Below are 15,608 nucleotides of genomic sequence, written 5' to 3'. Positions count from 1 at the left end.
TCGAAAATTATAACAGGTCTCAAGCGTAGGTAGTTGTCGATATATATATATATATATATTGCATACACTAACCATATAAAGCCCAGACAGTTGAATTAAATCAATTCGGCAGATTTCTCACGTATCATAAAAACATGAAAATGCTCTTACATTAACTACCTGAAAATAGACTATGGAAAGGGTTACACATCTTGTACAAGAATATATTTCATGCTAAGTTTGGGATACAATTAAAAGCCGAGGCGAAGTTGATTGGACCAGTAACGTCTGTCACCGCCCAACGCCCGCCACCAACCAACGCCCCGCATTTTGCTCACCGACTGTTCAACTCAGCAACTTCAACACCACATATCTCAGTCAATATGGCTCCGATTGATGAAGCGCTGGAAGCAATCGCTTTATTGGAGCCAGGAGAATCATTTTCATATACTAAAATTGCGAAACAATTTGGTGTTGATCGATCCACGCTTGCGAGGCGCCATCAAGGAAAACAGGTGCCAAGAGATGTCAGGGACGAAAGCCAGCAATTACTCAACAACGCGCAGTCCAAAATGCTTATAAAGTATATAAATAAGCAGTCGCAGAGAGGCCTGTATCCTACGCATGAGATGCTTCGGAATTTTGCTAAAGAAATCTGTGGAAAAAAGCCAGGAAAGCAGTGGCCAGCGCGCTTCTTGAAGCGCCATCAAAATGATATTATCTCGCGATATACCGGAGCAATCGATCAATCAAGAAAACGGGCAGATTCAGCATATTAATACTCTTTATACTTTAATTACGCAGCTGCTAAAATGGACGAATACAATATAGAACCGCAGAACATCTACAACATGGACGAGAAGGGATTTCTCATCGGAATGCTACCTAAAGGCCGCAGGATCTTTTCGAAAGCAAAATATGAGAGGGACAGCTCTCTACAACGCTTGCAAGATGGTAATCGAGAATGGATAACAACAATTGCATGTATTTGCGCCGACGGAACAGCAATAGCGCCCGGTCTGATCTATCAAGCATCCTCCGGCAAAATACAAGATTCCTGGCTTCAAAATTTTGATGAAAAGCTTCATAATTGCTTCTTTGCCTCTTCAGAATCTGGATGGACGAATGATGAGCTCATATCAATGGCTTACTACTGTTTTTGACCGAGAAACGAAGCCAAAGGCAAACGGAGCTGGAGACTTTTATTTCTTGATGGCCACGGATCCCACGTCACAATAAGTTTTGATTTCTGTGAAGCAAATAGGATTAATACAATACTTATCCGCTCATTCAAGCATTCTCTGCAGCCGCTTGATGTCAGTATCTTCTCTCCGCTGCTAAAGCCTATTCAGACGAACTGGAGCAATTTCTGCATCAATCTCAAGGCCTCTGCAGTATTACAAAGCGGGATTTTAGAATGTTTTGGCCAGCATGGCAAAAGGCTTTGACACCAAAAAATTCAATCTGCTTAGAAGTACTGGTATATGCCATTTAATCCTAAGCAGTTCTGCAACGTTTCCTCGCCCGGAGACAAGCCAACATCTAGTAGTTCTTATCTCTCCTCCAAGTCAGTTGTTAATGTGATAACTGGCGTTTTATCCAGCAAATGATCAGAGCTGCTGTTGTTAATTACTATGATGAAAGTGCAAAAAAGCTTTCTTCTACAATACACCAGCTTGCCACAGAAAATGCTCTGCTAAGACTAGAGAATACTGGCCTCAGAACAGCTTTATCTAATAAGAAAATGAAGCGGCAACGTGCTAAGCCTCTGGTATTTTAACTACAAGAGCCAGACAGCGGTGGTGCGATTTTTTACTCGCCTAAGAAAATACAGCAAGCGCGCGAGTTTCATGCAGCGAAAGACCGAGAAGTAAAGCTCGCAAAAGCTTCAAAAGAGCAAGATAGGCTTCGTCGACAGCAGGCAAAAAAGAGAAACAGCGATTACTTCAAGAAAGAAAGGAAAAGCGAGCTGCTGATAAAGTTCTTCGCGAGTGCCAGGCAAAGGAAAAGAAGCGTTAAAAGGAGGCAGAACAAGTTAATAAAGAGGCAGCTCGGTAGCTTCAAAACGGCTTCAGAACACCAAAGCGAGGTCAAAAGAAGCAATCCACAACAAATACTGGTTAAAATACTATAGATATTACTTCTATAGCGCCTGAAGAGTCCCCTGAGGCCTCTGTACCGCAAAGTCGTCGCGGCAGGCAAATACGCCTCCCCCACGTTCCGTGACGCTTAAAATTTGTATATAAATACTTTAGAAGCTCAAGAACAATACACCAAAAAATCTCTTCAAAATATAAGTTGTACATGGTTGAATAGCTTCATTTGTTGCCTCGTTCGCTGGCTTCGGAGCGGGGCGTTGGTTGGTGGCGGGCGTTGGGCGGTGACCGACGTTAAGTCTTGGCAGACTTTCGAATACTAACTTCAGTAACCATCAGACTTATGGAAGATGCCCGCTGGGTGCGATATTACATTCTCAGATCATCGGTAACGGAACTTCCCTCAAATTCCTTGGAGCTCCGCATGCACCTCTAGGGGCCTGAGCGACACGAGGCTCCAGGTTAAGGAGCCTAACAGGAGGGGTTTGAAGAGGAAGTCAATGATAGAGACGAAGCCCATGAGGCTTAGTTGTCTTTGCTGGTGCTGTAACTGTAGCACAATTGTCCTTGGCCATGTCCGGTTTCATCTGTTCCAGTTTACGTAAACTGTCACGGTATGAGCATATGTAGCAGCTTGGTGTTCGACCAAGCATTGTGCCTTTTTGGCCAGTTGGCGCAATGGTTGAAACCAAGCACTACCGTTTCACCACATAAATAAAAATTAGGGTACAGATTGATGTTCATCTTCGGTACGCTGACATGTGGGATATACAGTACAAGAATATGCTTCTTCAAGATGAAAGTAGAGGCAACAACCCCCACTCTTTGTCACATTCCCCACTCTTGTCTTTCGACCTCGCATAACTCTATCTGTCTTGCATTTGGCATCTTACCGAATAAATATCATACTGTTTCAATGACTACAAATATCCCCAGTCTTATTATCATCCCCCTCTCTTTGAATCCTCTCAACAGTCTGGAATTAATAATATTTAGGCTATCATGACAGTACCGGAATCTTTGCAATCTTTTATCGAATCAACAAACCCGACTAGCTCTCTATTGTTTTACCTAAATGGCACTAAAATCGTCCTCTATCACCCTAATCCCCATTGGACGCTATTGGACTTCATCCGATCACAGCATGGTCTGAAAGGAACGAAACTGGGCTGTGGTGAGGGTGGATGCGGGGCTTGTACGGTCGTCTTACAGAGTAGAGATCGATCATCCTGCAGGGTGAGGCATTTGGCTGTTAATGCGTGTTTGTATCCACTTATTGGGGGTAGGGTTCTCCTCTAACTACAAGAAGATAGGTCATAAGAAACGAGACTAACACTGTGATTGTCTTAGTGGTCGGGAAACATGTAATTACCATCGAGGGCATTGGAAATATTGATCATCCACACCCACTGCAGGAGAGATTGTGGAAGATGCATGGGTCACAGTATGTATCCCTACCCGTTCACCTGATGCAACACTAAGAGGGAGGATGTTAATAGACAGACAGGTGCGGCTTCTGTACTCCTGGAATTGTAATGTCGCTTTATGCCCTCATCCGGAACGCATATGACCCATCTACTGGAGAGTTCCATCTATGCGAGGAGGAAATTGAAATGAAGGGCCATCTGGATGGTAACCTGTGCAGGTGTACAGGGTACAAATCTATCTTGCAGGCGGCGAAAACATTTATACAAACTGATTTACAGGCACAAATGTCAGTCATTCCCACCTCGATCCATCTCAAAGGAGAGAAAGATGAAGCAAACTCGGTAGACTCAGCGGAGTCAGCATCTCCTCCAGGATCGTGCGGTCGTCCTGATGGTTGTTGTCGGGATACATCCGGCTCGAGGTGTTCGTCTAGTTCACAGGAGGATAAGGGCAGTTCCCAAACAAGTCTTAGTTATGAAGAGGGAAAGAGCATATTTATACCACAGTTCGACTTGATTCCGTACTCACCTCGGACGGAGCTTATATATCCACCTAGACTATCCAAGTGCACATCACAGCTCCTTTACTACGGTGACGAGAACAAGGCATGGTTCCGACCTGTCACGCTGAAGCAGACTCTGGACATCCTGTCCCTGTGTCCGTCTGCTACACTGGTTGGTGGAGCTAGCGAAGTTCAAGTCGACATCCGGTTCAAGGGGACCGAGGTGGCTGTGTCTGTATTTGTTGGCGACATTGAAGAGTTGACACAGCTCACCCCTGTTGAGACGAACGGCATCATAACTGAGCTTCTTATCGGTGGCAATGTTTCCCTCAGCGATATTGAGACTGAGTGTCATCGCCTAATCCCCAGGCTTAGCAAAAGAGGTTCCGCCCTGTCTGCAACAGCAAAAACCCTACGGTACTTTGCCGGGCGTCAGATCCGAAACGCCGCTTCCCTGGCCGGAAATATTGCAACAGCGTCACCTATATCTGATATGAACCCGGTACTCATGGCCATCAATGCAACCGTCATCTGCCAAAACATCCAGGGGTTGCACTCTCTATCCATGGACTCTATGTTCCTTGGGTATCGCAAGACGGCTCTTCCAGCTGGTGGCATTATCACACAGATCCGGATTCCCCTGCCTCCGCTGGGAGTGCGGGAGGTTACTAAATCTTATAAACAGGCTAAGCGAAAGGATGATGATATCGCTATTGTGACGGCTGGCTTCCGTGTCCGTCTTGACAACAATAACAGGGTGAAGGAGGTCGCCCTCGCATACGGTGGCATGGCGCCTACCACTGTTCTGGCATGTAAGACACAAACTGTACTAAAGGGAAAGGAATGGGGTGTGCAGGATGTCCTTGATAAGGCTCTCGATAATCTACTAGAAGATTTTATATTGCCCTTCAACGTTCCCGGCGGAATGGCAACGTATCGTCGGGCTTTGGCACTATCTCTTTTCTTCCGGTTCTGGAACGAAGTTATTGCTGAGTTCAAGCTCAACGCTGTAGCTATGGATACGACTGAGATTCACCGAAAGATCTCACACGGTACCAGGGACAACTACAACCCACATGAACAGCGCGTTGTAGGAAAGCAGATCCCCCATCGGTCTGGCTTGAAACACGCCACCGGGGAAGCCGAGTATGTGGACGATATGCCGGCGCAGCACCGTGAGCTGTTCGGGGCCATGGTACTGTCTGAGCGTGCACATGCGAAAATAGTTTCGGTGGATTGGACGCCGGCCCTGGCACCGGGTTTGGCGGTTGGATACATCGACCATACTAGTATCCCGGTTGAGAAGAACCTTTGGGGGTCTGTCGTGCACGACGAGCCATTCTTCGCTACCGACGAGGTCCATTCCCATGGCCAGCCGATCGGGTTAGTATATGCAGAAACCGCGATCCAAGCGCAGGCTGCAGCGCAGGCTGTGGAAGTGCTCTACAAGGAACTGCCTGCTATCCTGACCATAGACGAGGCCATTGAAGCGAAGAGTTTCTTCAATCACGGCAAGGAATTACGCAAGGGTGTCCAGCCAGAGAAGATGGCAGATATCTTCACCCAATGTGACCGTGTCTTCACGGGCACAACGCGAATAGGTGGCCAGGAACACTTTTATCTTGAAACAAACGCGGCCCTTGTAGTCCCGCATACTGAAGATGGAACAATGGATGTCTGGTCTTCGACTCAAAACACGTAAGTGTATTATCCTATTCCCTTATCTCGACAGCGGGACACACGTAACTGGAATAATAATGCATATTAGAATGGAAACCCAAGAATTTGTAAGCCAAGTCACCGGTGTTCCCGCAAACCGTATCAATGCCAGGGTCAAACGCATGGGTGGTGCTTTTGGCGGCAAGGAGTCGCGCAGCGTGCAGCTTGCCTGTCTGCTTGCTATAGCTGCAAAGAAAGAGCGGCGACCAATGCGAGCCATGCTTAACCGCAACGAGGATATGATGACAAGCGGCCAACGCCATCCTATCCAGTGTCGATGGAAGATAGGTGTTATGAACGATGGCCACCTTGTAGCCCTCGACGCGGACTGCTACAACAATGCTGGCTACAGCTTGGACATGAGCGGGGCAGTCATGGACCGCTGTTGCACACATCTGGATAATTGCTACCATATTCCCAACGTGCATATCCGGGCTTGGGTGTGCAAAACCAATACACACAGTAATACTGCCTTTCGAGGATTCGGTGGGCCCCAGTCGATGTTTATCGCCGAGAGCTATATGTATGCCATTGCCGAGGGATTAAATATTCCTGTCGATGAACTCCGGCGGCGCAATCTCTACCAAGAGGGCCAGTTAACCCCTTTCCTCCAGCGGCTTGACGAGGACTGGCATATCCCACTGCTCCTGGAGCAGGTCCGCCAGGAGGCTAGGTATGACGAGCGCCGTGTAGCTATAACCAAGTTTAATGCTGAGCACAAGTGGCGCAAGCGCGGCATCTGTCTTATACCTACTAAGTTTGGTATCTCGTTCGCCACAGCATTACATCTCAACCAGGCCACTGCGTCGGTCAGGATCTACACGGACGGATCAGTGCTCCTCAGTCACGGCGGCACGGAGATGGGTCAGGGCCTGTACACGAAGATGGTGCAGATCGCAGCCCAAGAGCTTAGTGTTCCTGTGGATAGCATCCATACACAGGACACCTCTTCGTACCAAAGTGCTAACGCATCGCCGACTGCCGCATCATCTGGAAGCGATCTCAATGGGATGGCGGTCAAAAACGCTTGCGACCAGCTCAACAAGCGGCTACAACCATACCGGGAGAAACTTGGGGCAGATGCACCTATGTCCCAGCTCGCACATACCGCCTACCATGATCGAGTTAACCTCTCCGCTAGTGGGTTCTGGAAGATGCCTAAAATAGGGCATCAATGGGGTAACTACGACCCGGACACCGTGAAACCAATGTACTACTACTTCACACAGGGCGTCGCCTGCACGGAGGTCGAGCTAGACCTCCTAACAGGAGACCATACTGTCCTCCGGACAGACATCAAGATGGATGTAGGCCGATCCATTAACCCAGCGATCGACTACGGACAAATTGAGGGCGCTTTTGTCCAAGGACAGGGTCTATTCACCATGGAAGAAAGTCTTTGGACAAGCAGTGGACAATTGGCGACACGAGGCCCAGGTAGTTACAAGATCCCTGGTTTCAGTGATATCCCACAGGAATTCAATGTGAGTTTGCTGGAGGGTGTGTCTTGGAAACATCTCCGGTCGATTCAAAGCAGCAAGGGAATTGGCGAGCCGCCACTGTTCCTCGGGTCTACGGTGCTTTTCGCGTTAAGGGATGCGCTACGCAGTGCTAGAGAGGACAATCGAATTGTTGAGCCGCTGGTGCTGGACAGTCCAGCGACGGTGGAGAGGTTGAGACTGGCTGTCGGTGACGAGTTAGTGAGGAAGAGTAGAGTGGAGAGGAAGGAGGGCGAGACAAACTTCTTTGTTACTGTTGCCTAAGATGTTCGGCCGGCTATGTACACGCCCTCTAGTATTCCTTTCATACCATAGGAACAAAGTACACGAGGATGCTACTATCACTTTAAGGACTATAACCAAAGTCATTCGATAAATTCACCTTTGCGACCTCTGTATATCAACAATGTTCCATTTTTAAGCGGGCAATCTCATAAGCATCGCAGCTATTATCAAGGGTAGGGGTGGAGGTTCTACTCGATAAGTTATTATGGCCGTGCACAGAGAGGATAGTTACTGGAATAGCTACAGCTTTCGGCATCGGGTTGTATATTGATGAAAGGAACAATATTCAATTATACCCATTAGAACTCAATTTCAATCTATAGCCGGGATTCAACCGCATCATCCTCTTGTAAACCCCAGTGCGTATCAACCTGAAAATGTTAGATGGGTAGTACTAATAATACATAGTTTAGAAAGAGCCTACATCAGCAATATGATCATATCCCAGTAATTTCGGCGCCAAACTGGGATCTCTCCAAGCGAGGGCCTCGCCCTCTGGTGTAGGGGCCATCTGCATATTTCGATCTCTTTCTTGCTGCTCGGGTCCATCGTGGAGGTGGTACAAATGCTGTTGTACGTTCCCTCGATCAACCACCATTCGAGTCCGCTCCTTGCGACATTTCTCAAACACAGCCAGAGCATGCCGTTTTGCATCCAAAAAATCAGGGGAGTGTTTGGCGATGTCTGGACTGTTGGGAAGGCGAGACAGACATTCACCGAGAACAGCACCGTCTTCAAAGGACATTCCAGCACTGCATCTAATTAGCTAATAAGATGCATACTTGAGGACAAACATACCCAGATGCCAGATATGGCAGAGTGGCATGCACCGCATCGCCCAACATGACCCAGGCCCCCGATGGGTGAGTCCAGTGGTGGTCACCAAATCGGATACAGAGACGCCATTTCTGGACTGATTTGCAGAGCTTTAGGAGTTTTTGGATTCTACGCTCGTCAGATACATAGATTATATGAGAAGAACCAGAGCCTACCGTGGGTCCCATCCTTTAAATAAAGCACACATCTCTTCAACATTTCCTTCGATAGTAGTTGCCAGGGATCCTTCCGGGATGTCATCTGGTACTAGCAGTACCATGTTGAACATGTTCTTTGTTCGAAGTACGTAATTAACTATATGAATTAGTTTTGCATTTCGCGCCCAACGGAGGCTGGCATACCAGCATGAGCATCTGGCCCTAACCAGTAATTCACTTGCGGATCCTCCACAAAAGCCACCAGCTCAGGATCTCTGCGCATCTCCTCCGCTGACAGTAGAAGACGATATGCCAGGTCACCAGTCTTGACCGGAGGGTTACTTCGACCTAAGAGCCCCTCCGTCAGGTTCCCAAATACTCCATCCGCCCCAATCACTAAATCCGCGCTCCATTGTCTGCCATCTGCAGCAGTGGCCGTCACTGTCACCCCGTCCGCATGGACAGTAATATCTTCGATCCGAGTATTGCAGGTAAGGCGTACACCCAGCTCCACTGCCCTGTCCACGAGACACCGCTGCAGATCTGCTCGATGAAAGTCGCGGTACCAAGTGCCCGGGAATTGCTTCTCCGACTCATGAAAATCCAGCGAGGATATAAAGTTTCCTTTCCACCCCAAAAAGTTACATACGCGAGGGGACGTCATGTGTGGTTGCAAGGCTTCTTCGAGTCCCCAGTGTTGCAGCACGCGAGAACTATTCGGAAGGACTTGGATCCCCGCGCCGACTTCTCGGATTTCTTGGGCAGCTTCGAGAACGTGGACCTCATGGCCGGCGAGAGAACAGCTAATAGCCGATCCCAGGCCAGCGAGACCAGCGCCGACGACGAGAATCTGCATCTTGCAAGACTCTGTTCGATTTTGCTGCTTCTTGATGGAAATAGTGGCAGCCATGTTATTATCATGAACAACGCCTTCTCCAAGGTATAGCATGCGTGACCAGGTGGATATACTGCGAGTCATTTATCGTGACTGTCCTACTATCAAAATTTCTCACCCATGTAACGAGTATGTGACATGAGGCCAAGAATGGGGGTTTACTCAGACTGCCCCGCAGTACGGTTCCAGATATTTTATCATGATACTGTAAGATAATAGCTGTGATATAGAGGAGGGTCACAGATCGGGGACGACACAACCAGGTCACAGTTCCAAGATACCTCCATAATACAATATCCAACATCCTCTATAATGAGCACAGTACGTACTTGTCTTCCAGTGCCGGCTAGACTAATGTGTTAGTTTTCTCTTCACGGACGAACCGCCCTGGTGACTGGTGGTGCTAGAGGATGCGGGTTGGCATTTGCTCGGGGCCTGGCTGAGGCTGGCGCAAATGTAGCGATTTTCGACAAGGCTGATCCCGATGAAGCTTTTCATGCGATCACAAAAGATTGCGGTGTTCGGACGGCATATTACCAGTACGTATAGTAGGTGCATTGTTGCTTCCTTGCTTGACCATTCTAGGGTTGATGTATCTTCCGAAAAATCTCTGAAAGACGGATTTGCAAAATTTCGAACAGATTACAATGATGCACTAGATATCTGTGTTCCATGTGCCGGCGTTAATCGCCATGTCCCGTTCCTGGAGTTTACGTACAAGGACCACATGGATCTACTGTCTGTCAATGTGATGGGGCTATATTTTACGGCCCAGCTGGCAGCCCAGCAGATGATCGCAAACGGCACAAAGCACGGTAGCATTGTGCTAGTGGCTAGTATGGCAAGCCACATCGCAGTGCGCAGCCAGCTATGTAGTGCGTATTGTGGTACCAAAGGGGCTGTTCGATCCATGTGTCCCGCCATTGCCAAAGAGCTAGCTGTACATGTGCGTATTCGATATCGGGTACTTGATTGCTTCGATTCTAATTTTATTAGGGTATTCGAGTGAATTCCATCTCTCCGGGATACGTGCAGACCGAAATGACAGCCACAGTATGTTGTGTTTTTGAGACCCCCACTTGTGAGACAAGCTGATAGATTTAAAGTTTCCCCACCTTGTGGAGGAATGGAAGTCCGCCACAATGAATGGTAGAATCGCGGAGCCGAAGGACATCATGGGAGCATGCGTGTTTCTGGCTAGCGATGCGAGTGTGTATATGACCGGGCAAGATATCATCGTGGATGGGGGAGTCACGCGATGGTGATAAGGTTAACAAGAGTGGGGGTCTAGCGATATTCCCGTATTGTGTGGGGAAGACAATGGTCTATAATTACTATCCACGTGTAGCACATACCAATAAAAAATATATTCATGGTTCAAACATATTGCATGTAGCTTAAGATGACCCCCGGTGGAGATCAGGAAGGAGACAGAGCCAGCTCTGCCGTCAGCGGCTGTACTACCGTCCTAGTGGTGGGTGCAGGACCGTCAGGTTTGATGCTCGCGTGAGCCTAAGCTAACTGTTTATCTCCTGAAATTGATTCAATCGCTCATGACAATCTAGATGCAACCTTGTCCGATTCGGCATCGACGTAACTATCATTGATAATCGAGCTGATAAGACATCCACTGGCAAAGCGGACGGCCTGCAACCCAAGACTATTGAAACGCTTAGACAGCTTCGACTGGCAGATTCACTAGTAAAGAATGCCGCGCGTGTATACGACATCGTATTTTGGGTACATACCACTATTACAACCTGAGGGCTACAACTGACGCTTGCAGAAATCGAACCCTGATGAGCCACTCCGACGAACTGCTCGCCAGACGCATTATCCGGACAACCTAGTGGGCGCATCCGATCCATACATTCTTTTAGTTCACCAGGGAATGCTCGAGGAGGTAATGATAGATGACATGGAATCTAGAGGTGTCTCAGTCCAGCGAAACAGCCGATTTTTATCCTGCATGCGCACAACTGGAACACACCATTTGAATGTCTCCTATGAGGACCTATCTACCAAGCAGATTAAGAAGATACGAACCGACTACTTGATAGGATGCGATGGAGCTCGGTCCAAAGTTCGAAACTTTATCCCAGATGCCTATCTCGAAGGTGACATAACCAATGAGTCGTGGGCAGTGTTAGATGGTGGGTTTTCTCTGTTGGAAAAGAAGAGGCATCCACTAAGAAATAGGTGTCATTGATACCGACTTCCCCGATCTGTGGAGCAAGGTTATTGTCCGCTCTCACACGGTCGGATCAATTCTCTGGATTCCACGCGAGCGCAACATGACACGGCTGTATGTCGAGTTAAGCCCTACGGATAGTGAAAAGGTAGATAAATCCATGGTGACAACGGAATATGTTATGCAGCGCGCAAGAGCAGCGATGCACCCGTACAGCCTTAAGTGGAGAACAGTGGAGTGGTTCGGAAATTATGTTGTAGGGCAGCGAGTAGCGAGGCAATTTATGGATCCGGACATGAGGATCTTTATTGCAGGTGATGTAAGTTTTCCACTTTGATTACAGCGGGCTTATATTGATGGACTAGGCCGGCCATTGCCATTCTGCGCTGGCTGCCCAAGGAGCCAACACCAGCATGCACGACAGCTTCAATCTGGCTTGGAAGCTGAATCTCGTCATTCGTGGCCTGGCTCATCCATCATTGCTCTCCACCTACGCAGCAGAGCGCCAGAAAATTGCCTACGATCTTATTAATTTCGATACAGAACACTGCAAAGCATTCTCGGTGGGTGATATTGCCCTGGCTAAGAACTTCGAGGACAACATCCGGTTTATCTCAGGGCTCGGAACAGAGTATTCCCCAAGTATATTAACACAGAATTTGCGCCCATATCTAAGCCAGCTGCGACCGGGCATGTTGCAGTTACCAGCGAAGGTTACTCGGTATATTGACGCGAACCCGGTTGATATTCAATTGGATATACCACTCCTCGGTCAATTCAAGCTCTATTTCTTTGTTCCAAATATTCGACATACGATGCCTTTCTTGACGACTGTATGCGAGCGTCTGGCTCGCATTGCATCTCTAGGCCATGTTGGTCAATCCTATCAGAATTGTCCCCGGAAGGAGGCGCCATCAGATGTGTTTCAACAGCTACAGCGATATGTTACTGTTTCAGATGTCCTTACGTATGCGATGGTGACACGATCGCCCAGAGCAGACTTTGAGATTACCGATTTGCCCCAAATACTTCGGCAAAGTAGATGGACGCTGTATCTTGACGATATCAGCACCCCGGGATGTATTTCCCAGTGGTGGGGATTTCTGGCAAGTGAAAAATCGGGTGTAGCAATCGTAAGACCCGACGGATACGTGGGGGCATTGCATGACTGGAATGCAGAAGAGGGCGAGCAGGCCACGCAGTGGATAGAGGACTACTTTTCCTTTATCTTGTAGGTTGAGCACCCGTTACGGAATTAGTTTAAACTTGGAATATCGGAACACTTGGTATAGGCTTAGCGTACAAAAATTGACCACGTTAGGCTTTGTCAGTTTATCCCTCTACATGGAGGCAACTCCACATTACCTAGATTTGAGATGTAGGTTGGATGAAGCAGTGGATATGAATCAATCACCAGAATTGATAAAGCGTAGTGCGTGCCCATGTCCAAGAGTGGGGGAAATGTACAGGGTGTTCAGTTGAAATGCGAGGGTGGGTAATCTAGCATATTCACATTTCATCCCACTCACCGGCTCCTAGATTTGGGGTATATAACTGTGCAAGGTCACCAGTCCTTTCGCAGCACAAATTACTATCTCTAAAGTAACAATGGGTTCCATCTCTTCTACTACCGGTCCGCTCTTTGAGCCTCTTCGTCTTGGTGCTCTGTCCCTCGAGCATCGGATCGTTCACGCTCCCTGCACTCGTATGCGATCAACCAAAGAATCTGACGGCGTGTTTGTCCCTAATAGCCTTAATATCGAATACTACTCTCAGCGCGCATCTCGAGGCGGTCTGATGCTAACAGAGGCAACTCCTATTAGTAGACAAGTTAAGTGCCCGAATGCTTATCTTTCTTAATACTGCTAACTGCTCAGGCCGCCGGATACCCAGGAGTTCCTGGAATCTTTACTTCTTCGCAAGTTGCTGGTTGGAAGAAGGTCACCGATGCAGTACATGCTAAACATGGATATATTTTTTGTCAACTGTGGCATGTCGGCCGTGCCACCGTGCCTTCATTTATTGAAGGAAAGCAACCTCTTAGTGCCAGTGATATTCCCATCAGTGGCAAAGCGCTCGATGGCATTGAGTACGCCACTTCACCACCTCGACCTATGACAGTCGAAGAGATTCAGGAAACGGTGCAAGAATATGCCACGGCATCAAAAAGGGCGATTGAAGCGGGGTTTGATGGAGTCGAGATCCACGGTTAGCAAAAAGTAGGCTCTCGATAGTCAAGTCCTAATCATTGATAGGTGCAAATGGCTATCTACTCGACCAATTCCTGCACGATAACGTGAACAATCGTACGGACGAATATGGAGGATCCATAGATAAGCGATCTAGAATTATACTCGAAGTACTCCAAGCGGTCAGTGCGGCCATCGGAGCCGACCGCGTGGGAATCCGTCTGTCTCCATTCAACTACTTCCAGGACACGCGCGACTCTAACCCAAATGTGCACTGGCTAGCATTATGCAGCCATATTACCGCTCTACCGAAGGAGTCCCGGCCAGCATATGTGCACATGATTGAGCCTCGTTTCGACGAGGTGCTAGATGAACGGGCCAAGCTCGATTCGTTGGCCACAGACAAGCCGTCTCTGGATATCTTCCGACCTGTGCTGAAGAAAGGAGATGTAGCATTCTTAGCAGCAGGCAACTTCAATCTACAGAATGCGGGCCCGAAATTGACAAGCGATGGGGCAGATGCGGTCGCGTTCGGCCGGCTGTTTATCTCAAACCCAGATTTGCCTCGAAGAGCGATGAAAGACTTACCATTGAACCCGTATGATCGGTCTACATTTTACGGGGCGGATCCACCGGAGAAGGGATATATTGACTACCCATTCTACGGTACATAGATGTATAATGACATTCAGTTCACTTTCATACATAGATATGTCCAAACACTGGTTATGTAGATAATTTGACGAGAAATTTCATTCCATCACATGTAACCTCCCACCGAACCGTCGTCAACTGCTCGGCCACTGCCATCCCATTCTGGCGGTGATACGTTAAGCCAGACGCTGCAGCCGACGAACTTCTTGAAATAACTGACCTAAAGTTCTCAGGTCTTGGGCTGGAACCAGGTGTCACCACCTGGGAGAAGCAGAACAGTTGAAGCACAATCGACCTTGTCTGGGGCTCGCAGACTCTGTCAGAGCTACTTGTCGCAGGCGAGCTGGAACTAAAATGCTACGACCCTGACCACTTTTCCATACGCACGCTAATCGGCATACAAACGCCGTCGTCAAAGCTAAAGCGACGCATCAAATGGAACGCCATGGAGGCTCACAAGCAATTTGTGGCCACTACTCTACCAAGTCTGGGCCACCTGGACCCTCACAACGCCAAGTGGCATCGACAACGCCATGGATTACCTTATCAAGACTCTAAAAGGCGATGGCCCACTCTATACTATGGGCACGACGCCATGAGTGGGCCAACCAGTCTCTCACTTTGGAATGCTACGAAGCCATCAAGACGACGAGACACTTGTACCGGGACTACCTGAAAAGCACACGCCATAGAGGAATGGGACGAATACATGAAGGCACGCAACAGAAAAGGAAAAGCTCGAGCCAAAGCCATGAGGCAAGTCCACCGCATGTGGTTCAGAGGCGCTATTGGGTGTGGCCTACGGGGGCTTTCATAGGTGGCCAAATGGGCACGAAACAGGACTCTCGAGGGGGTCTCATTCCCACGCTACGAAGTAGGAATGGCCCTGTGGAGACAATGGAGCAAAAACCAGAGGTACCATGAGAGGTCTTCCTTCAAGAACACCCATCTGGTGTCATGGCTCTGTCTAGCAATCCAATCTCTTCTCTATTATTGAATATACTAGGTAGCTGCAACGAGAATATCAAACATGGAGGAAAACAAGTCAGGCGCGTATCAGTTAATAGGCCGATGAGCGGTACGGCTGCCTGTAATGACCAAATATGCAGGTCTGCACTCAGGCCGTCACATCCTGTTGTGGGATTCAGGGGAAGTGATGCGCAAGGAGCTATTCTATCAGCTACAGGCCAACTAGCC

General features: G+C 48.3%; 4 protein-coding genes across 4 annotated transcripts; 3 read left to right on the top strand and 1 right to left on the bottom strand.

Moving 5' to 3' along the window:
* Window positions 1-3,610: 3,610 nt before the first annotated feature.
* Window positions 3,611-7,487, top strand: ATNIH1004_009140 (uncharacterized protein; the record flags this gene model as incomplete). The annotated part of the gene is made up of 2 exons (XM_033573738.1): window positions 3,611-5,703; window positions 5,774-7,487. The coding sequence occupies 2 exons, from the start codon at window positions 3,611-3,613 to the stop codon at window positions 7,485-7,487; spliced, it is 3,807 nt and encodes a 1,268-aa protein (XP_033424290.1).
* A 338-nt stretch (window positions 7,488-7,825) lies between these two features.
* ATNIH1004_009139 (uncharacterized protein) lies at window positions 7,826-9,392 on the bottom strand (the record flags this gene model as incomplete). Its single annotated transcript, XM_033573737.1, has 5 exons — window positions 7,826-7,879; window positions 7,933-8,260; window positions 8,307-8,453; window positions 8,501-8,639; window positions 8,687-9,392. 5 exons carry the CDS (start codon window positions 9,390-9,392, stop codon window positions 7,826-7,828), a joined length of 1,374 nt encoding a protein of 457 aa, XP_033424289.1.
* Window positions 9,393-9,689: 297 nt separating this feature from the next.
* Window positions 9,690-10,642, top strand: ATNIH1004_009138 (uncharacterized protein; the record flags this gene model as incomplete). The annotated part of the gene is made up of 5 exons (XM_033573736.1): window positions 9,690-9,698; window positions 9,741-9,916; window positions 9,963-10,317; window positions 10,374-10,430; window positions 10,484-10,642. 5 exons carry the CDS (start codon window positions 9,690-9,692, stop codon window positions 10,640-10,642), a joined length of 756 nt encoding a protein of 251 aa, XP_033424288.1.
* A 137-nt stretch (window positions 10,643-10,779) lies between these two features.
* ATNIH1004_009137 (uncharacterized protein) lies at window positions 10,780-14,431 on the top strand (the record flags this gene model as incomplete). The annotated part of the gene is made up of 9 exons (XM_033573735.1): window positions 10,780-10,883; window positions 10,943-11,117; window positions 11,164-11,530; window positions 11,577-11,887; window positions 11,934-12,799; window positions 12,861-12,946; window positions 13,172-13,398; window positions 13,446-13,776; window positions 13,824-14,431. The coding sequence occupies 9 exons, from the start codon at window positions 10,780-10,782 to the stop codon at window positions 14,429-14,431; spliced, it is 3,075 nt and encodes a 1,024-aa protein (XP_033424287.1).
* Window positions 14,432-15,608: the final 1,177 nt, after the last annotated feature.

The sequence above is a fragment of the Aspergillus tanneri genome, assembly GCF_003426965.1.
Source record: "Aspergillus tanneri strain NIH1004 chromosome Unknown AapTan_6_pilon_pilon_pilon, whole genome shotgun sequence".
In the NCBI taxonomy this organism is placed as follows: domain Eukaryota; kingdom Fungi; phylum Ascomycota; class Eurotiomycetes; order Eurotiales; family Aspergillaceae; genus Aspergillus; species Aspergillus tanneri.
This window is presented reverse-complemented; position numbering and strand designations above follow the sequence as displayed.